General features: G+C 59.3%; 1 protein-coding gene across 1 annotated transcript in view; it reads right to left on the bottom strand.

The window, feature by feature from the left end:
• TPO (thyroid peroxidase) overlaps window positions 1–21,216 on the bottom strand; it is a 45,024-nt gene that overhangs the window by 7,875 nt on the left and 15,933 nt on the right. Inside the window, 9 exon segments of the mRNA XM_025927434.2 lie at window positions 2,387–2,518; window positions 5,806–5,976; window positions 6,610–6,818; window positions 7,211–7,448; window positions 8,590–8,760; window positions 9,353–9,611; window positions 11,767–12,285; window positions 13,350–13,556; window positions 15,183–15,312. Of these exon segments, the coding sequence (XP_025783219.1) occupies window positions 2,387–2,518; window positions 5,806–5,976; window positions 6,610–6,818; window positions 7,211–7,448; window positions 8,590–8,760; window positions 9,353–9,611; window positions 11,767–12,285; window positions 13,350–13,556; window positions 15,183–15,312 (2,036 nt within the window).

Below are 21,216 nucleotides of genomic sequence, written 5' to 3'. Positions count from 1 at the left end.
GACGGCCCTGCCCACACCCGGATCCCCGACTCAGCCCCCAGGACGGGTGCCAGGTCTGCGGTCCGGCCCAGCCCGTGTGTGTTGGATGTCGGGGCCACCAGGCAAGCGAGCACAGGGCCCCGTCCCAGGGCTCCGAGCCAAGCAACCCCGGAGCTAGCTGAGCACGAATGGGCTGCGTGTGGCTGCCGCGGGGTCTCCTCTCACCTACCCTGATGCGGGGAAAGCCCGCACGCGCGTGTGGCCATTAACGATCGTGCACAAAACGCACCAACACAAGGGCCCTTTGCCCACGACGTGAGCGTGCCCGGTGGCCCAGCTTTCCCGTGGCACCTGGGGTCTCTCAGCCTGTACGTGGTCGTGGACACCAGTGGGCAGTGGGTGTGGCGCAGGGAGCGGGGGGTCGCGCCACGGGGAGGTGAGGGGGGGCCTCTGGTAGACGGGCGTCTGCACTCTGTCCCCACCCACCCAGGACGGGGTAGCAACGCCGAATGACCCAGGTGAGAGTCCGTCTTTCCCGACACCGGGCCCCCGCCTCACCGAACACGTGCGCCCGTGGGGTCCTCCCGCCTGAGAGCCCACCCTCTGGGACAGGATCGTTCGGAGAGGCTGGTTGGGGGGCGTCCGGAGCAGACAGCTCCTAGCGTGCTGGAGGCAGCCACAGCGGGTCACGTGGGCACACACACACATCCGGCCACGACAGCAGCGGGACGCGTCCCGTGGGCAGGGCCCAGGCCTGGTGCCCGCGCCACAGTAAGACCTGCCACGGTGCTCGTGGATGTGGCTGTCGGGGACGGAGATCCCTCGGGGTGGTGTGACGGGGGTGTCTCCCGTGGGGGGCCCCTCTCGCCTTGAAAGCGGGGCGCCGGGGCCCCAGAGCGCAGGGACTGGATTTTCCCCGCACCCGCCCCTGACGCCCTCCAGCAGCTGACGCCCCGCCTGCCGCTTCCGGGCCCGCTGAGGCTCCCCGGCGGGACGACGCGGTCGGCCCGGCACGTGTGACCAGCGCTCTGCACGGGCGGCGTGTGGGGGCGGGACTGACTCCTGTCCAGGGGGCCCTTCGAGTCACAGCTTCTCAGAACCGTCCACGGGGCCTCGACCCGCCCGCCCGCACTCAGCCGGCCCTCATGACCGGAAACCGTGAGCGCGCCCGCCGCTCTCAGCGAACACACGGGCGCCAGGATGGGCGTCTTGGTCCCAAAGCTGGCCGGGCCGGCTCCCTGCACATCCCTGTCCCTCGTCCCTCGCGTCCACCTCTGGTCGCAACACCCACGTCCTGCCGCCACCTCGGCCTGGCCCACGGCAGCCGTCTCCTGCGGCGCAGGTGTGAGGAGGCGTCCCGCCCTCCGACGCAGGGACATAAGGGGACAAGGGCCTGCTCCGCGTTGCTCTCACCGCCTCTCCTGTGCCCCCTCCTCCCAATCATCCCCACTGGCTTGCCCCAGGGCCTTGGCACCTGCAGTGCTTTTCCACCCCTCACCTCCGCCTGCGCCCCGCTGTGACAGAGACGCTCCCTGAACCCCTGGGCAGGGGGCCGGTGTCCTCACGGACATACCTGCACGTCACGTGCCCCTTTGTGGCACTTACCACGAGGGCGGGCTCTACGCGGCTTGTGAGACTGTGGGTTCGCGCCTTGCTCCCCTACAGGACTCTGACCCCTCACAAGCCGGGGACGTCAGGGTCCCGCCACCCCTGCGCCTCGTGTGGGCGCCCGGGCGGTGCCTGCTGCATGCATTCGGGGACAAGGGTGCCGCCTGGAGTCTGTCTGGAGCGAGGGGCCCCTCCCGCCCCCCACACTCGCTGCTTCTGCAGGAATCCCCCAGCCTGACCACGCCCTCCGGCTGCTTCCCCTCCCCCACAGCCCGCGCTGTGTGGCCGGCTTCGGGTCTCCGGCTGCCCTGGCGTGTTTGCAGTTGGGCTCCGTCGGCCTGGTGCCCCACCCCCACCCGAACAAAATCTGTCCCTGCAGATTCTCCTTCACGGGGGCGAGGAGCCAAGTTAGGAACCTGGATCTGCAACCGAGTGGCTGTGTGACCCCCAGCAAGTCACTGGACCTCTCTGTTCCGTACTGAGAATGAAACGTGGTGCCAGCCTCACAGCGGAAGCTCCCGGGAGAGGAGGGACGGTGCCCCCACACTGGAGAGGACAGGAAGGTGTCCCCAGTGCCAGAGAGGACGGGGCGGTGCCCCCACGCTACCTCGCCCTTCACAAGGCCCCACCCCAAGCTGGGGTCGGAACTGGCTGGTCCCCGCTCCCACCCAGAGTCACGGACGCGGCACAGGGAGCACACACAGGACGTCACGGGACACGCATCTAGGAGGATGACCCTGCGGGCTTCTGGAAGGCGCACTGCAGACGCGCTCAGGACGCAGGCGGAGGGTGGACTCACCCACGCACGTCGTTCCGTCCTCCCCCAGCACGTACGGGTCTGTGCACTCACACCGGAAGCTGCCCTTGGTGTTCCGGCACCGGGCCGACGGGTGGCAGGGGGGCTGTGCCACGTCTTCACACTCGTTCACGTCTGCACAAAGCACACGGAGGTCAGGCGCCGTCTCCTCCCCCGGCTCCCTGTGGCGTCCCCTCCCCAGCTCCGGTCCTCACCCTGGGCGCAGTGCAGGCCCCCCAGACTGCTGTCTAGAGAATACGAGAACCCCCAGTGCCCTGTGGGGCCTGTCCCTCTCGGGGGAGCCTCTGTGGGAGCACCTGCTCTCTTCTCGTCGGCCTGTGAGGTCAGCTCAAGAGCCGGTCGGCCACTCTGTGACCACGCTGCCCAGCACGACCAGGCCGTGTGGTGGGCGTGCGGGGCGGGGTTGCTCCTGACACGGAGGTCGAGGGTGCGGGCTCCCCCCAGCTGGGCTCTTCCCACGTGTAAACGGGTGTAATTATGCACATCCGAGGGGCCAGGGGTCAGGGCTGCGGTGCGTCTCGAGGGACATGTTTACCCAGGTTGGGGACCCGCACCTTCTGCTCCCCCTGCCCCGGGGAAGCCACGGAACGCGTGGGACAGACCCACACTGGTCTCAGGCTTGCCTAGTCCTAGATTCCTGGACCGTTACCTGCCCAGGTGCGTCTCCCCTTCCCGAGCTCAGGGTGCTGACCCGGGGCTCCCTGTCCAGTAGACACAGGAGCCACGGTTTGTATTCATGGATCACACACCCTCTGGGCAACAACAGAGCAAAGGGCCACAGACACCCCGCGTTTTATCCACTTTGATTCCCGACTTTGAAGCCCTCATAAGAGCCTCATTGCAGTTAATTTCTAGGTTCGCTTTTTCCACCAGCCTTTCGTGTGGATGGGCTGGTGGAAAAGTAGGGCTGAGTGACGAGGAGAGTGCGTGTCTCGTCTGACCTGGGCACCGCATCCTCAGGAAAGCCTTTCTTTCCTCCCTGCAGCCGTGGCCGCCGTGGTTCACCGAGGACAGAGGTGGCTCTGACGTTCACATCAGTTCACCCCACGAGGAAAAGCACTCTCTGCACTGTGTTCAAAGGCTGTTTTTCCTTGACTTAGAAACTCACAGTGCAGGGCACAGATCAAGTGAAAAACACCACGTACAGAAATAGCACATTTATACCACTGGCTGCACCGCGTTGAGTTTTCCAGAATTTGTTTAAAGATATTATATCTTAATCGTTAATGCAGGAGGACAAAACACAGGTCGTGTAAATAAAAGGTTAACACCCTCTCCTTCCTCGCCCGGTCTCACTGTGCCAAGTTTGAAACCGAGATTAATGAGTCGTCGTCTTCACGAAGGCACTGGAAGTATTTACAAACAGGCTCCTCTCGCCCCAAGCGGGGTCCCACTGTGCAGCTGCTCCGTGATGTGCATCTCACCTGGTGAATCTGTGGACAGTATCTCACGTCAGTGGACACACTGCTAATTTATTCAGCACGAGAGTTCCCGGTGTGGATGCACCAAAATCCAACCCACTGGCTCTGGACTCGTATGTTGGTAACGCTGGGCATCTGCCTGTGCTTTTGCTGTGCCTGTGACTAACCAGAACGGATAAGCCACGGACACGGATGACCCCCCTCGGTCAGGTCGCCTCTGCAAACGCGGAGTCACAGAAGCCCTTGGTTTGGGGGCAGATGACAAAGCTACTGAGGTGGCCCAGGCAGGGTGAGCGGGGGCGCAGGCCAGCGGGGGGCAGGATCATTAGACTGGGAGCAGGCTTCTCAGAGCTGCCCCGCCCGACAGGGTCTTGGTATCCGGGCAGGTAGGTCCAGACTCGGGAGCTCTGGGCGCCCAGGGTGGGGACCGTGAGCCAGGAATTGTGTCCACGCGGCGGGCCACGCCCCCCGAAGGCTGCCGGATTCACCCCACCAGGGTTCAGAACCGAGTGACGTTCACTGCTAGTGGTCAGCACGAGCCAGGCATGCGCCGGGCAGACGGCTGATTAAGGAAGAAGAAACACCCGATGGGTGTGAGACGGGACGTCAGGAATAGAGCTCTGGGGTCACGAGGGCTAAAATCCGCCTGAATCCACATGTAAAACGTCTAGGTATTTAGGCAAAGTGGGTGTAACCCACGGCACCGTGGGTTCCTGTGAACCTCGAGGGCAAAGCTCTGGCTTCCCCCGACCATGTCGGATGAGGCGCGGGGTGTCCACCAGCCTCGCCGCTCACGTCCTGCTCGTGCAAATCTGGGCACGGGGGTTTTCCAGTCCAGCCCTGGGCCTGGCGATACGCTCCCCCGAGCCGGCAGGGTTTCACCTGGCTGCTCCTGTTCTGGCCACTGCTCCTCAGGGCTCTCCCTGGACACGACTCTGGGGCCAGCCACCGGGCCCCTCCGGGGACCCCGACCCCTCCCAGACCCCGGCCCTCGCCAAGCAGGTGCACAGGACCGCACTGCAGCCCGGCCTTGGTGCTCACGGTCTCCGTCAGTCTCTCTTGTGTGACCACCGCAGCCCTTCGGGACAAGACACCGCCGGCCTCCGAGACCGGAACCGCATCTTCGTCACCGAGGCAAAACGTCCGCAACGTGAACCACTTCTAGCTGAGCATTTCCGTGGCCGTAAGCTCGCTCTCGCGGCCTCCATCCACCTCCAGAATGCTTTCCTCTTCCTGAACTGAAACTCCTGCGTGGCTGCACCCCTGTGCCCGCTGGGCCGTCAGCAGCTCCTAACAAGCAGCCCGCGTGCGGCTCCCTGCCTGTCGCCGGGCTCCTCCCAGGGGCAGTCGTGGCCAAGGTCGTGGGCCGATGAGCGGAGCCTGCGTGCCTCCAGCATCGCTTCCCCGGCTGCCGCGGCCCGGTGGGGTGCACGCACGGTTTGTGGGTCACTTCTCGGTCAGCGGGCCTGCGGTCACCAGGAGTCCCCGGCCTCAGGGACCCACACACAGGCATCCGCTGCAGACGGCCATTCTGCCCGCTCCTCCGCAGGGCCGCTCGGGACCCTCACCTGCGCTCGCGCCCCTCCCCCTGCACCACTGCCAGCAGCCAGGCTGGACGAACGGATGGGAGGTGACCTGGGGGCACCCACATGCCCAGGTGCGCAAGCCGGGCGACAAGTGTGTCCCAGGGCTTTCCGAGAGGAAGCACCTCCCTCCTTCAAGTTTCACTCGAGAATGTGGCTCTAGAACCTTCTCCTGTGAGTCACTGACTTGTCCCTAATACCTGCGTGCCGACGTGACGGTCGTGACGCATCTAGAAAGCGGTCCACGAGGGCACCCCCACCCAGGAGACGCTTTATTTCCCCGCCACCTGGGAGGGTCGTTACGCTCAGAGGCGCCTTTTCAGGAGCCACACTTGCGCTTACTCCCAGTCTGATGGGCACGGATTTGGGGGTGAAGCGGGGGCTGAGGAGCACTGACCTCTGCACACGGGGGGCTGGAAGCGCCCGCCCCGGGGGGAGCAGGCCACCTGCTCCGGGCCGTGCAGCCGAAACCCGTGGTGGCAGGAAAACACCAGCACGCGCCGCCCGGGCTCGCCGCACGGCGCCCAGTCCCCGTTGTCCACTCCGCCCTGGAGGCCACACGCGTCACCTGCACAAGGACGGAAGGCGGGTGCCCTCAGCGCTCACTGCCGGCTCCGCCCCGCCTCTGCCCGCCACTCGGACCCCACGTCCCGCTGGTTGGTCCAGCCGCGCACGACCAGGAGCACTGGCTTCAGAGCCAAGCCCACCCGCCTCAGGACGCCGGCTCTGGGCCAGGTCCCCCCCGCCCCAGGCTCTGCTGCCCCCCGACACGCTGCTCCCTGGTCACCAGACACAGCGATGGCGTCCAGGACGCTGTGCCCGCACCTTCCTCCTGCATCAACCCCTCCCTGGGAGGCCTACCCAGCCTTCCTGCCCCCTGGCGCCTCTCAGGGCTCTCACCTCCTGCCTCCTTCTCACTCCCTCACCCCCCTGACCCCCCTCACCTCCCGCCTTCCAGCCAGAGACATTTCTGCCACAGCCCAGCGGGCCGTGCAGCTTCTTGGCACCGGGCAGAGCTCTGCAGACGGCACCACTGAGGCCCAGCGGACACCTGTGCCCCCGAGGCCCATGCGCTCACCTGTCCGCCTGCCCACCCCGACTCGAGGGTCCCATGTGCAGCTCACGTGTGGGGCGCCCGCCTCCCCCGTCCTTGCAAATAATGCATGTGCCACGACAGAAGTTAAGAAGGGCTTCACGTCACCTTGAGGAAGGACCTCCCTCCACGCGTCCAGGTTCAGGCCTGGAATGTTCTCGCACGACTCAAAGTCCCTCGGGAATCTTCCGACCAGGAAGGCGTCAGGGGGCACGCTGGGGAGACCCGTGTTGTCACAGATGACCCGGGACAGGGAATGCCTGGCCAGCTGGCGCCGCTGGGCCTCCGTGAACACCCCGCTGCTCTCCCACCAGAACCTGCGTGAGAGGAGAGGGCCTGGGACCGGGCGGCCGTTGCGGTCCGCATGCTTCCAGACTTCTCACGCCCACCATGCCGGGCCCAGAACCAGGACCCTCAGGGTCCTCACGGGGCCCGGGCCGAGGCTGAGCCTTCAGAGGGCGCCCTCGCAGGCCTGGGCCTCAGGCCCGGGTTAGCGTCCGTCTGCCCCACTGGGCAGACCTGTCAGAGAACACCCCACAGCGGGCTTCTGGCGCCAGAAACACGCGCTCTCCACGCGACACCTGCTCACAGGTGAGGCCGGGCGGTTGGGACGCATCCGCAGCAGCTCACAGGGTGCTGGCCTGCATGAGCCCCATCTGGGGTGACCTGGGGTCGCCTCCCGCACGAGGGCCCGGTCGGGTGCACCCACCGGTCTCCGTCCCTCAGGGCCTTCATCTGTCTCCCGATGAGGCAGGCGAACAGCGGCCCCGTGCGCGCCCGGGGGAGGAAGGTCTCCGCCAAGCCGCCCAGCCAGACGTCGATGTTGTCCGGGTGACCATACAGGTCCATCATCCGGCCCGCGATGCTGGCGTTGGCAGTGGCCGTGCGCAGGTGGGCGCGGGTCTCCAGTGCGGGCAGGCCGCAGAACCGCCTCCACGCGTTGTAGCCTGCAGGGGGAGGGGCTGTAGCGTCTGCCCCGCCTGCCTCACCGCAGCCACGGCTCGCCGGTCCCGTCTAGGACGCCTGGCTACAGAGAACCCGCCCACTACCCGACATGCCGGAATGTTCCGGCACCGACGTCGGGGCCTTCCTGGAGGGCTAGTTCATAAACCCAGTGGGAGGCACAACAATGCCAGACCCCAGACGCCACATTTTACCGTGATCATAACTCACCTCCCGGGCCTTTGAGGGGGAGGTAAGAGGGGACACGTGTGGGGGGCTCTGAGCAGGCAGGCCTGGTTTCCCACGGCCGGTCTGTGAGTCCCCAACACACGCAGAGAGGGGACACGTGAGGCGTGGCCCCTGACCTGGAGGGGCTCCCCAGGCACCAGGGGAGGCGTGTCTACACACAGAGACTGGGTGGCAGGCGGCAGGGGCCTCGCGTGGTTACCAAAAGCTGGCCAGACAGCCCAACTATGGGCACCCCAGAGGAAAGGCCATGGAGGGCATCCCAGAGGGTCTCAGGGCTGGGGCAGCGAGGGTTGGGACAGGTAAGGGTGATGGGGCCTGAGTGGGCACGGCAGGTGGGGGTGGGGAGCTAAGAGCCTCCCGGGAAGAGGGTTCCCACCCACACAGTGGCCAGGGAATCAGACTGCTGGGGTGAGACGGCCTGGAGGCAGCAGAAGGCTGTGTGCTGATTGGGACGGTGACAGGGAGGGGCGGGCAGGGCAGCCGCCTCTGACTCCCCCGGAGCTGTGCCTCGTGTGGGCTGCTGGGAGGCCAGACCATCTCCCTTTTCCTCTTTTTAAACCCCCTGCTCCTGCCCCACTGGGAGGCCCCGGACACCCTGCGGGCCTTCCTCTGAGCAAGCTGAATGAGCTCCCAGTGGATGAACGAGGGTGCTTGGAAAGCCCATTTCTTAGAGACTGAACAAAGGTTGGCGATGCATTTACTTCTGAGAAGACAGGCCCAGGTGGGAGGTGAGCCAGGGAGGAGCCCGGGGAAGTGAGTCTGGGGAGGTGAGCCCAAGGAGGAGCCCGGGGAAGAGCCCAAGGAGAGTCTGGGGAGCAGCCTGGGGAAGTGAGCCCAAGGAGGAGCCCGGGGAGGAGCCCAACGAGGAGCCTGGGGAGAAGCCGGGAGCAGGCAGACCTGGCAGGCCGTGGTCCCGGCCCCGCTGCAGGTTGATGGACGCCAGGTCCAGCATGCCCGAGCTCCCCAGCACGAACAGCCTCTCTGTCAGCTCCTCGTTCATCAGCTGGTTCTGTACCTGCAGCTTGGCTGGTCTCGAGAGAAGGCCCCTCACGAGGGGGTCCAAACCGCCTGGAAAATATCACGGAAGAGGCCAAGATTGTCTCATGAGTCCTGGGAAAAACCACAGCATCTCCGATGGCCAGCTCTGCTTGTTCTTAATGGATGAGCCCTTCAGGTTCTCGAATTCCCTTCACGTGACTCCGAGGGCTTCCCAGTACTGCTTGGGTTCTGCCGTGTGGGTGGGTCGGCACCTGGCCGGGCCCCCTAGGGGACTGACTGGTGAGCGTAGGGGGCAGGCTGCAGGCCCAAAGGGGACCCAGAGAAGGAACCGGCAGTCCTGACGTTCTCACCTTGTGCACCAGTGAGGACGGTGTTACTTGTAACGAACGTGTGCTAACGAGGTTTCTACACGAGCTTTGAAACACTAGGTGGAGGGGGGCTGCACCTCAGGTGGCCACCCTGTGGACTCTGAAGAGCTTCAGAATCCGGGAGGAGGTTTTCTGATGAGCAGTCGAGCCTTTAAAAAGCTTCGAGGTGTTGACTTTCCCTGTAAAGGCCGATAACCACACAGAATTCGGCCAAATGTGCTGGGAGCGGAAAGCCTGCCGTCACCACGGGTTTGTGGGCGCTTGTGCCGGGGAGCCTGCAGGAGGGGGCGCACCTTCCTTGAGGACCCTCCAGGGGCTGAAGAAGGCGTCCTGCAGCCGCAGCGGGGGGAGCGCGGGGTGCTCCCGGAAGCTGGCGTCCAGCCGCCGCACCAGCGGGTGCACCGTGGCGTGGCCGAAGCGGAAGGCGGCCGTGGAAAACACGTTGGACACGGTGGGGTCCACGGTGGGGTCATAGCCCTCATAGGGGCCCACGTGCTGCTGGAAGGCCTCGGGGCCCAGGACTTTGGGGATGTAGTCTCGCATGGTGATGATCTACGGAGAAGGGGAAACAGGAGTTTCTGAGCGGGGCGCCTCCAGCAGGGCCCGGGGGCCAGACCGGGGCCACGTCCAGAGACAGGGGAGGACTTCCTCCTGCACATGCCCGGGGGCAGAGGCGTTCCAGGAGGGACGTGCCATCCAGGCAAGGGAACAGGTAACCAGCTGAACGGATGCGAGTAGCGACCTCACAGCTCTGGCATTTACGGGACGGGGCGCGTGTCAGCGACACGCCCAGACACCCCGCAGGGAAGGCCACACAAAACGTGGCTGCACACCACGCAGACACCGGGGCTGTGGCACTGCACCGCGCTTCACCCGTGGGCACTCCGGCGACGCCTGAACTCAGAGCGCAAGTCAGAAGTCCAGGCGTTTTGGGGAACCTGAGACCAGAGGCTCAGGATTCAGAGCCGGGAGTTCAAATCCCACCTCCTCCTTCTTAGTTGCGCTACTCTGGGAGGGCTGGGGCCTCTCTGGACCAACTTCCTTATCTGGAGAACCTCTTTTGTGGAGTTTCCGTGAGAGCAGGAAACAGCCGTGGTTTTCTGTGCTGGGTGTGCGGTGTGGTGTCCACGTGGCAGACATGTTACTTACAGAGAGGGTCCGGGGCGCTGCTGGACTCCCCACCCGGAAGCAGGAAGGAAATGGCGCGCAAGCCGAGGGCTACGTGGGATTGAAGGGTCCTCGCCGGTTAAAATTAGGCCCAGAGAAACACCCTGTCACTCCTTCCCCCCCTGAATTGTGTCTGTCAGGTGGTTAGTTCGTTGTAACAGAAGCTCGAAGGCAAGGGGCCGGCAGGGGTCCCCACAGGAGCCGAACCTGCGTGTGGGTTTTGTAAATGAGGCCTCGTCCTAATTTGGTCCCAACCTGGAAGATGCATCGCTCTGTCTGAGGGGACAGGACTGACGCGGCCTGTGACCCTCCCCAGGTGCCCTTCAGGATCACGGGACCCAGCAGAGAGACAGGTGCAGCCCCCTGACTGGACCAGGTCTCAGCTCGCCCTGCCCTGCAGTAAGGCCTCAAAGTGACTTCTCCACAAGGTTTTTGTTTGTTCTACACCTGTGGATTCCCCTCGTGGGAGCCCCTTCCTTGACCTGGGGCAGGGGACACGCCCCCGCCGCTGCACAGGGCTGTCTGTCCGGGGGGCTGAGGGGCCCCCAGGACGCAGCCCATGCCCCTGCAAGGGTTTTACCAACTCTTTCAATGCAACCTATCGTTATTTTAAGGTTTCCAAGGCATTTGCAAAAACCCCGAAGAGAAGCTATTGACCAAAGAAAACACAGAAGGGAATTTGAAAGTGAAATGTGAGCCTCAGAAATGTTGTAAAGTTCTGGGCAGCCGCAAGGAGGGGCTCCGGGGTGATGGGCGGGGCTCTGCTTCGTTCTTGCCCTGGGACCTGGACCCCTGCTCACAGGGACAGCTGGGAAACACACCGTCTGTCCCCGCAGAGCGTGCGTTCGGGGAAGGGGCACAGACACGACACGACACAGAAAATAAGGGGACATGCGCCATGGCAGAGCAGGGGGCGGGACGCCCCCGACGGGACCCTGTCTGAGAACCGATGGGCCTGCATCGGAGGCCACTTTGTTCAAGGTCAGAGCGTGTCTGACGGGCTGTTTGACTTTGCCATAAGACGGTGGCGGGTTTCAGGGTCACATTACATTGCCGTCCTCCAAATCTGCCTAAACGCCCCTTCACAGGCCCTACGTGGTTATCACTTCTTTTATTTCGCCGACCGCGTGTTCCCCTCTGTGAATCGTGAATGTGACTCAGAGGTGAGCTCCCCTCCACCGCCTGCGGGTCCATGTAACCGTGGGCATCAGGTTCCCACGACCGGCTCCACCCTCCAGCACCACCCCCACAGCACTGGGCTCCCGCGCTCTTACCCCGCCCCTGCACCAGGGGGCTTCCGCCCTCTACACCCCACCCCTCCCCGCACCACGGGGCTCCCCCCCCTCCCCCCCCCCCCCCCCCCCCCCCCCCGCTTACACAAGCGCAGCTCCTTCTGGAGCTCTACTCCTGAACCTCGGGGCTCCCGTGCTCCCCGCCTCCCGCCCAGCTTCCGTCGCTCACGCTAGCACAGGGCGTCCCAGCCTCCCGCCCAGCTCCCGTCGCTCACGCTAGCACAGGGTGTCCCAGTGACCTCTCACACCTGGTGCAAGGCGCCCACCACCTTGCGCGCCTCCTGGTAGGCGGTGTTCGCGCTCCAGTGCGCGTTGAGGGCCTTGAGCGCCACGGCCAGGCGGTTGTGCTCCCGCAGCCACAGTGTGTGCAAGGCCGTCAGGGCGGGGACCTCGCTGGCACGGCCGTCCCCGGCCAGGAAGCAAGGCGCCTGGGCCGTCCCGCGGGTGCCGGGCTCGGGCGCGCAGCCCGTGGGCCCAGGTGGCCGCGCGAAGGGCAGGTAGGCGCGGCCGGCGTCCCAGTGGCGCGTGTTGACCCGGAGCAGCCCCTCCGCACTGGTCCAGTTGCGCAGCTGCTTCTCCAAGGCCGGGGAGCTGCCATATACGGTGGACGCGTCCAGGAAAGAGGTCAGCCCGTTCATCTGCTGTCGCGGGTTCGCCGAGGTCAGGTTGCCAAAGAAGGCGCCTTGGATACCCGTGCCACAGGCCGCGGAGGAGCGGTAAAATGGCAAACAGGACCGGCCTGAGGTCCCCGAGCCGTTGGTGGGTAGCTGCCGGGAAAGGGGAGACCGGGTCACTGGGCCTCTGCAGACACCCTGAAAGCTCTAGGCAGGCCGGGACCCTAGGACACCGGTGCCGCTGTCTGCCCCGCCCACTTCTGTCTCCTGCCCCGCCCACTTGTCCCCCTCCAGCTCCCCCTTCCTGCCAGGGTCAGGACATTCGGAGGAGGCTGGAGTTTCCTTAGCTGTGATTGGTGCAGGCCCCATGGTGCCCTTTCACCCCTTCTCCACAATCTTTCCTTTTGGTCTGTTTTGTTTAGATGCCTGGCCTGTTGGGGCCTCCTCTGCAGACGCCCGAAGGGTCCTAACTTCTGGTTCTCTTATCGGGACCTCCCACCAAGCTCGGGCACAGCGTGACCCAGAGTGGCTGCTCCAGGAAGGTGTGTGGTACCTAGGGGACACGGCCCAGACAGTCTGCTTTTGGGTAGAAAGTGCTCCCCCTACCCCCGACCTTTGAGGATGTTTTCCAAAGAGAAGCGATTAAACCCTTACCTGCACTGTCTCTTCCCTTGCTAGTAAGAGAGGAAATTAGCACAATATTTACAGAGACCAGATTTGCAGTGTCTGTGGGCGCATTCTGTGCTCCCCCAGCTCTGCACCGTTAGCCCTGCCGATGTGCCCGCTAGGTGTGCATGCGTGCCCCAGGCTCTATGTCCAGGTGTGCGCCCGCTTTGTTATTTGCGACAGCATTTTAAAACAACAAAGCTTAAAACCACCTAAATGCTCATGAAGAAGCTAATCGTTAGTAAGTTATGACGCGTACTGCAGGACTGTCGAAGTCTTAAAACAATCACGTTTCTGTCCACTTAATGACACGGGGAGAACTATAACTACTGCTCGGAGACCCACACCAAGTTGGGAGCAACGCACGTAGTGCGACACATGAGCTGTGCGTGAGGCTCCTGTACGCACATAAGGACACCTTATGTACATACATGCACAGGCAATTTCTGGCCGCATCCATAGGTTTTGACCTTTCATTTTACACATCTGTTTGATTTTTTAAATGACATCTATTACTTTTGTAACCAATGTGAAGAAGTTTAAATTTGTACCTGTATGGGAAAACACGGGTCTTGGTTTTTGCAGGTCAACTGGCAATCAGCTTCTCCCTCAGATGCAACTTTCCTGGTGCTCTGAGGGGTGAATGCGATGTCGTGATCAATATATTGGCCCCACACCATCAGGAGATCAGAATATTGGTCATCTTCCGTGACGGCCTCATTGGAAACTCGAATAACTTGCCTTGTCACCTCCCGGACCTGGGTGAAAGAGACCAGCTTGTCATGTGGGAAGGCCATCGGCAGAGAAAGAGGACACTGGGGGACCCTGAGGGTCGTAGGGCCGTGCTCGTTCACAGGACAGGAGGCTGCGCCCATTCACGGATGGCTGGCGCTCAGAAGTTCGAGTCTGTGGCATTAGGGTGGGTGGACACATCCAGGCTGCCTTCAGCATAATGCATTGGTTTGTGGTGATTGCGGGGCCTTAGTTAACTGCCCTGAGTCTTAGTTTCATTATCTGTATGTGAGTATGAAATGTTGATATTTCAGGATCATTGTGGGGATTAAATTAGGTAATTTATTACACATCTAGCCATTGGTGTGACAGAGGTCATGACTCAGAGGACAGGGCCACGGAGGGCTGTTCCCCAGGCCTTGACACCTTTGTGGCTGTGATTACTATAAGGACCTCAAGACAGGGGGCTACCCTGGGTTTCCAAGTGGATCCCATGCAATCACATGGTTCTTAAAATCGGAGAGCTTCTCCTGACTGTAGGCAGAGGGGATGCAGCTTTGGGGGGGCAAGAGCCAAGGAGGCAGTGTCCCTGGAAGCCAGGGGGCCAAGAAGCAGACCCCAGCCTCCAGGTGGAACGAAGCCCAGCCCACACCTGGATTGGAGGCCAGTGAGACCCATGTCAGACTTCTGGTAACTTTGCGTAGTTTAAGCCACTAAAATTGTGCTAACTTGTTACAGCAGCAGCAGGAAACTAATACATCCCATTAAAGGTACCTGAGCTCTGACCTGAGTAGCTGTGTAATTCTGGCGGGGTTGCCCTTAACACTGAGAGTTCAGAAAGCCTCACGGCTCCGACAGGTCTGGCAGCTAGTGTAGGACAGGAAAGGTGTTATTACCTCATTACCCAGGCAGCTGAATGGAGGCTGCAAGTGACCTGCAGAAAAGTACGGGTTAGCACACCCAGAGGGGCCTGTGCCAACCGCAGGGAGCCCACGGTGCGGCTCTGACACCAGGCGGCTCCTGTCCTCCTGCCTGTCAGCCAACGGAAGACCTCCCAGGGAAGCTGTTGGTTTCCGTAGGGGAGCCTGGGGACGGGGTGGCGGTCCCCAAGCTGGCGTGGTCAGATCCTGACTTCTCACACTGAACAGGGCGTCCCTTTTATGTTTCTGGAGAATTCCACTGTCACATACAGGACGGGACCAAGCAGACTGGTTTGTTCATGGAAGCAAGTAGTCAAATGGAGGGTCAAATATCCATTTTTTTAACCAAATTGATCAGTGGATTGGGTATGAGTTTGCTTAGCAAATAATTTGCCTCTGGGAGTGAAGCGGCAACCATCCATGGTTTTGCATGAATGAATGAATTACGTAACTTTAAGAATCTTTGAATACACCTCCTCCTCTGCCCATGCATAGAGGATTTCTTTCAAATACTGAAATGAGGTGACGAGCAGAGAGTTAGAGGAACTTTAACTTAAATCTGCCTTGTTGTGCTCCCTGGCTGGTGACTGGGGTCTCTCTGTGCCCTGGAGCACAGGGGTCATGAGGGTGGACGGGGACTCTCCGAGCCCACTGCCCTGAGCAGGCTGGCTTCCTCCGAGGTGGCGGGTGGCCGGGGAGCATCGTGGGGACACAGCGCTGTGAGCTACGTACGGGGGGCAGTGGAAAGCCGTTGTACAGGACGTGGGGGTTCCACCCCCTGGCCTCGCTGATGCCGTCTTCATAGGCGGGGGGCAGCCACCTGGCCAGGGCTGTGTTGGAGGCTCCCCACCTGGGATGGTCTCTGCAGAAACAAATGTGAGGCTTCCAATCATGAGATAGCCTACATCTGGGGACAAGTGATAGATGAATTAGAATGGAAACACTGGTTCAAAGAGCAAAAGGAAATGGGAATTTTCTGCTACAGAAAAATCTGTTTTTTTTTTTTTAACGGCTAATTTGGGTATAAAATTGTTCATGCTCCCTTGGCATTTACCAACCAAATCCACGTGGGGTCACTCGGCATCTGGGGCGGCCCTGTGGTGCTCTCTGCAAGAGAAATGAGCAAGGTGGCCATTTGAAGGCAGTAGGCAAGCGTCTGGCTCAGGAGGTCACACGGCAGAAGGACCTGAGTGGGCAAACATTGGGATCTAGACTTCAACGACCCTTTCGTGCATCTGATGTGTAGGCACTTGGAGCACCTAAGTAGCAAAGTCTAAGAGACTCGTGACACGCTGAGTGGTTTTTTTAGTTTGTGGAGTGTTTAGAAATAGACGTATTTAAAAATTAGTTGTGTTCTGACACAATTATCATTATTAAGGACATCATGTATGTGGATCATTCTGACATAAGTGTGACTGATTCCGATGCTCTAAGAGGGAAGAGAACCGGGAGCTCCTGCGAGTGGTTTCTGATCTGGGCAATGGAGTCAGCACATTAGAAGGACAGACTGAACACAGCTTCTCCTGATGGTGCCACATGGCTCCTGACTTAGGGAAAAGGGTTTTATTGCATCCATCGCATCTCGGCTGCCTTCCCCGGGAACCCTCGGGAGCACCTAGCAGGAGGCGGGATGGGCACTTTTGTGTGTCTGCAGGGACAGTGGGTGGGGATAATTTGATTATCAGTCCTTCGTTGATCTCCAGCACACTGGAGTGGTTCAATTTGCAGAGCGACACGGGACAGCAATGCGTTTAATTAGCTGCCATGAGTCAGCGTGGGGAGATTGGTGTGCGCTCCAATAAGGTGTCAGATTTGTTATAGTTGGTTTCTCTTTACTGGAATCCCATGAAGAATGGCTTGGAGGGGTGCTCTTTCAATCAGTTACAAATGAGATTTTTTTTTTTTTATAATTTATTGTCAAATTGGTTTCCATACAATACCCAGTGCTCATCCCAACAGGTGCCCTCCTCAGTGCCCATCACCCACTTTCCCCTCTCCCCCAGCCCCCATCAACCCTTGGTTTATTCTCAGTATTTAAGAGTCTCTTATGGTTTGCCTCCTTCCCTCTCTGTAACTTTTTCCCCCCTTCCCCTCCCCACTGTTAAGTTTCTCAGGATCTGCATATGAGTGAAAACATGTGATATCTGTCTTTCTCTGCCTGATTTATTTCACTTAGCATAAGACCCTCCGGTTCCATCCACATTGCTACAAATGGCCAGATTTCATTCTTTCTCATTGCCAAGTAGTATTCCATTGTGTATATAAACCACATCTTCTTTATCCATTCGTCAGTTGATGGACATTTAGGCTTTTTCCATACTTTGGCTATGGTTGAAAGTGCCACTATAAACAATGGGGTACAAGTGCCCCTCTGCATCAGCACTCCTGTGTCCCTTGGGTAAATTCCTAGCAGTGCTATTGCTGGGTCATAGGGTAGTTCTATTTTTAATTTTTTGAGGAAACTCCACACTGTTTTCCAGAGCGGCTGCACCAGTTTGCATTCCCATCAACAGTGCACGAGGGTTCCTGTTTCTCCACATCCTCGCTAGAATCTACAGTCTCCTGACTTGTTCATTTTAGCCACTCTCACCGGCATGAGGTGGTATCTCAGTGTGGCTTTGATTTGTATTTCCCTGATGAGGAATGACGTTGAGTATCTTTTCGTGCGCCTGTTGGTCAAATCCTAAAATCTGTATGGAACCACAAAAGACCCCAAATAGCCAAAGTAATATTGAGGAAGAAAACCAAAGCGGGAGGCATCATGATCCCAGACTTTGGCCTCTACTACAAAGCTGTAATCATCAAGACAGCGTGGTATTGGCACAAAAACAGACACATAGACCAATGGAATAGAGACTCCAGAATTGGACCCACAAAAGTATGGCCAACTAATCTTCGACAAAGCAGGAAAGAATATCCAATGGAAAAAAGATGATCTCTTTAACAAATGGTGCTGGGAGAACTGGACAGCAACATGCAGAAGAATGAAACTAGAACACTTTCTTACACCATTCAAAAAAATAAACTCAAAATGGATAAAGGACCTGAATGTGAGACAGGAAACCATCAGAACCCTAGAGCAGAAAGCAGGAAAAAACCTCTCTGACCTCAGCCGCAGCAATTTCTTATTTGACACATCCTCAAAGGCACAGGAATTAAAAGCAAAAATGAACTATTGGGACCTCATGAAGATAAAAAGCTTCTGCACTGCAAAGGAAACAATCAACAAAACTAAAAGGCAACCAACAGAATGGGAAAAGATATTTGCAAATGGCATATTGGACAAAGGGCTAGTATCCACAATCTATAAAGAACTCACCAAACTTCCACCCGAAAAACAAATAACCCAGCAAAGCAACGGGCAGAAAGAAGATGTGAATGAGACGTTAACTGCTTAGGCTGCGATGTTTGTGCCGAGTGACTTTTCTATTTCAGTAGCTTGTGGGCTATCACGACCGCCCAGGGGCACTCATGTGCCTTTGTGGACACTCAGCAAGGGTGTGCACTTGACCTGCACACCCCATGTGGCCTGGTGCCCTGCCGGCCGGCCTGGAAGCATGACCATCTCGGCCTGCAGTGCGGGGGCCCCTGCTGGAGCTCCCCGATCGGCGGCAGCAAAGACCCGTGAGCGTGAGAGACGGGCCGTGGAGGGGGCACGACTGAACCCTCCCGGAGGAACAGGCTTTTCCGTAATTGGTACGTGCTCAATGTGTTCCCCAAACTCTGGAAACCTTACTTATCGTGGTGACATCTGTGCCCACGTTGTGTTCCTCGATATTTCATCAAGAAACCAACACCAGCACCGTCTACTTTTCCTTGAAGACTAACAAGCGTCCGTGGGGCCTCGGGGGGTGGCCTGTGCCTGCCAGGGGTGCTGTTCCGTTTCGGGTTTGTTTGGATTCAAGTGTCAATATCAGTAAAGAATCGGAGGACAGCACGGGCGCTGACCCATCTAACAGCTGGTTTCAAGCAGATAAATGCAGGCGTTTAAGGGAGAGGATGCTGTAAAGGTGACACAAACAGCTCCCTCAGTGCGCTGAGATCCTCAAGGTTTCACTTCTGCTGGGCAATTTCGTGCTTCGGTCCAAACACAAAGGAGAAGAAAAAGTCAGTGTGAAAATGACCCCAAAGCAAATGGCCAGAAGAAAAGGGCCCTGGGGACGTGAGTCTTCAGATGCCTGGCGTTCGTACAGCCACATATGTTGGCAAGCCAGATCCGACACTTAATTTGGTTTTTGACAACTTTTTTTTGGCAAATTAATACAGAGAATTATATATACACCAGAATATATACTAAACCTAGGTATGTTTGGGGGTTTTTCCTATAATTTCAATGTATGTATCAAGTTTTGCCTTCAGAGTGTATTGTTTCCTCTATGAATTCACGGGTTTTGAGGAGAGAAAGTCTCCACGGATGAAGCTTGGTGCAGAATTACCACGTAAAGGAGACTGGCATGCCAGCCTTTGGTAGGATGACGACCCGCAAACCTGGTCCCAACCTCTCTGTACGTCCGTGTGTAGGACGCACATCAGGCAGGCCTGGGAATTAAGCAGACGAATCCAGTAACAGGCTGTGTCTCTGTCACCGTGTGGATGGAAACGTCGTCTGCAATCTCCATGCCTCTGCCGGATGGTTAGAGAGGCTGAGGGCCAAGTTTACTGGCTGCCATCTTTAACTCGACGTTAACCAAGCCTGAGCCGTGAAGAGTGTCGCCGTCACCTTGAGAAGCAGTATACATCACAGCTGCCTGATCGTAGGGGCCTCCCCCCTGCTCTCGGGAAAATTCACGTTGAAGGATGTTTCTGGCCCTCTGTGGCTAGTGCCCTCAGCCAGAGCCAACTGGTCACATGTGGAACAGTCATTTCATGGTAACAATCACGGCAACACCTACTGTCCCCGAGCTTGTAGACTGCATGCAGGGACCTCTAGAAACGTGTCTCTCAAAATCAGCCCTGCCAGTATCATTCCCATTTTATGGATACAGAAATAGAGCCCGGAATGCCTCCAAGAGTCATCAAGGTGGTCCCTGCTGCACGCAGCAGCCAGAACTGGACAGCACGTGTGTGAATTTCTGACGTCCTACGTGTCACGTTTGGATTTACCGTAGGAGACACAAGCAGCACCCATGCCCACACCGGCACACGCGGGGAACCCAGGTGGCTGCCGGAGCCCGAGGACCAGCTGAGAGCAGAGAAGGGCCACGTGAACGGGCGTGCACTCGATTCCTCGTGAGCAACGCGCTTGTGGCACCGATGAGGTCACACAAACAGAAGAGAGACCGTAGACATCCTTCTCCATTTCGGCTGCTGATTTCGCGTGACGCAGCCCAGCAGTTGGGATATTCTCAGCAGAGGGGAAAGGAAGGTTAGAAGCCACGCCCCACACATGTGAGGTCTACACTGCGAGAAAACCAGTACAAGTGGAGAGTTTTTAAACCCACCGTGTGGAGACTTAGAATTTGTACGGTTAAATCCCAGGTCGCTCTGGCCACCGCACCGCCGTCAGTAGGCCCAGAGCACCGCTGTCCGCTGCCTGGCAGCAGCTATAGGATAAGAAGGGACTTGGTTAAGGAACAAAATGGGAAGCAAAAACGCCCACTGAGTGTCCGAGTTCGAGTGTGGAGGAAAGACCGTAGCAGGAAGCAAACCCCAAGAACTCGGAAAGAAGCACTGGCAAAATTTAGGACAAACGGGAAGCATGACATTGGTAACCGCCATCACATCCGCGATTTAACTCTGCCACCTCATAGGGAAGTCTGACCACCGGCGAACCTCGAAGGAACAGCAGTCCCGGCTTCCTGCTGACGACAAAGCTGCTTTCAAAACTGAGAGAAAAGATGTAGAAACTCAGCGAAATAACCAGAAGTACCGAAAGGGAAAATACGCTTTCCCAGTTAAGAAAATACGGATCAGAAAGAAATAGCTGCTAAGCCTTTACTCCCCGGGTGTGAACACACCAGTGTGCATCACGCCCGCGGGGGCCGCACAAGCCTTGTGGAGCTGATGGGACCCGGGGCCCGTGTGAGCACACGCGTGTTGGTCTCTGCGGTACAGACGTGCACCCCGAAGCAGCCACGAGTGGTGTCTCCCGTGTGCACTGAGGACTCACCGGCCCGGGCGTCACCGAGGCTCCCACCCTCCGCAGCCTGCACCCCAGGCAAAGCCAGCACCAGCAGGAGCTGGGGCGTCACGGAGGAAAGAGGTGCGGCCAGGAGAGGCGCCAGACAAGACCCCCCGGATGGAGCTGGCAAGGGCTCCCCAGGGGGGCCCTGCCCCCACAGAAGGAGCCTCAGAGACGGAGGCGAGAGGCCCAGGCCTTCCTGGGGGGGGACCGGGGGGGGGGGGGCCCAGGGACATCCTCAGTGGCGTGCAGAGTGGGGGAGGGACGCCGAGCATCTGGCCGTCCTTGATGGCTTGGGTCACGGGCATCACCCTCTGCCTCCGACAGCAGCCCCGTGTGCACGGCCCCCGCCTGACCAGCCACGTGGGTGTCCCCGTTTCCTTTCCTTCATGTATTAAAAATGGGAGCTGTTCCTGTTTACGCCGGACCCACTGGGGCCCGTGGCTGTCACATCCCCCAGCATGTGTCACGGTGCCTGGCTCTTTGGGCGCTCAAAGTGTTCTGAATAAACAAGGAATGAACGAATGAACGAGGGAACGAACGAACGAACGCACGGCTGACGGCCGTTTTCTCCCAGCCCCCACCCCGGGGCCAGACCGCAGCGGTGCTGCCCTCCGGTGCCTGGCGGCTGCTCTCCTCCTCCGC

Source organism: Puma concolor, chromosome A3 (assembly GCF_028749965.1).
Source record: "Puma concolor isolate L17-30 chromosome A3, mPumCon1.1.hap2, whole genome shotgun sequence".
In the NCBI taxonomy this organism is placed as follows: Eukaryota; Metazoa; Chordata; class Mammalia; order Carnivora; family Felidae; genus Puma; species Puma concolor.
The sequence above is the reverse complement of the archived record's forward strand: the minus strand, read 5'-3'. Positions and strand labels throughout refer to the sequence as shown.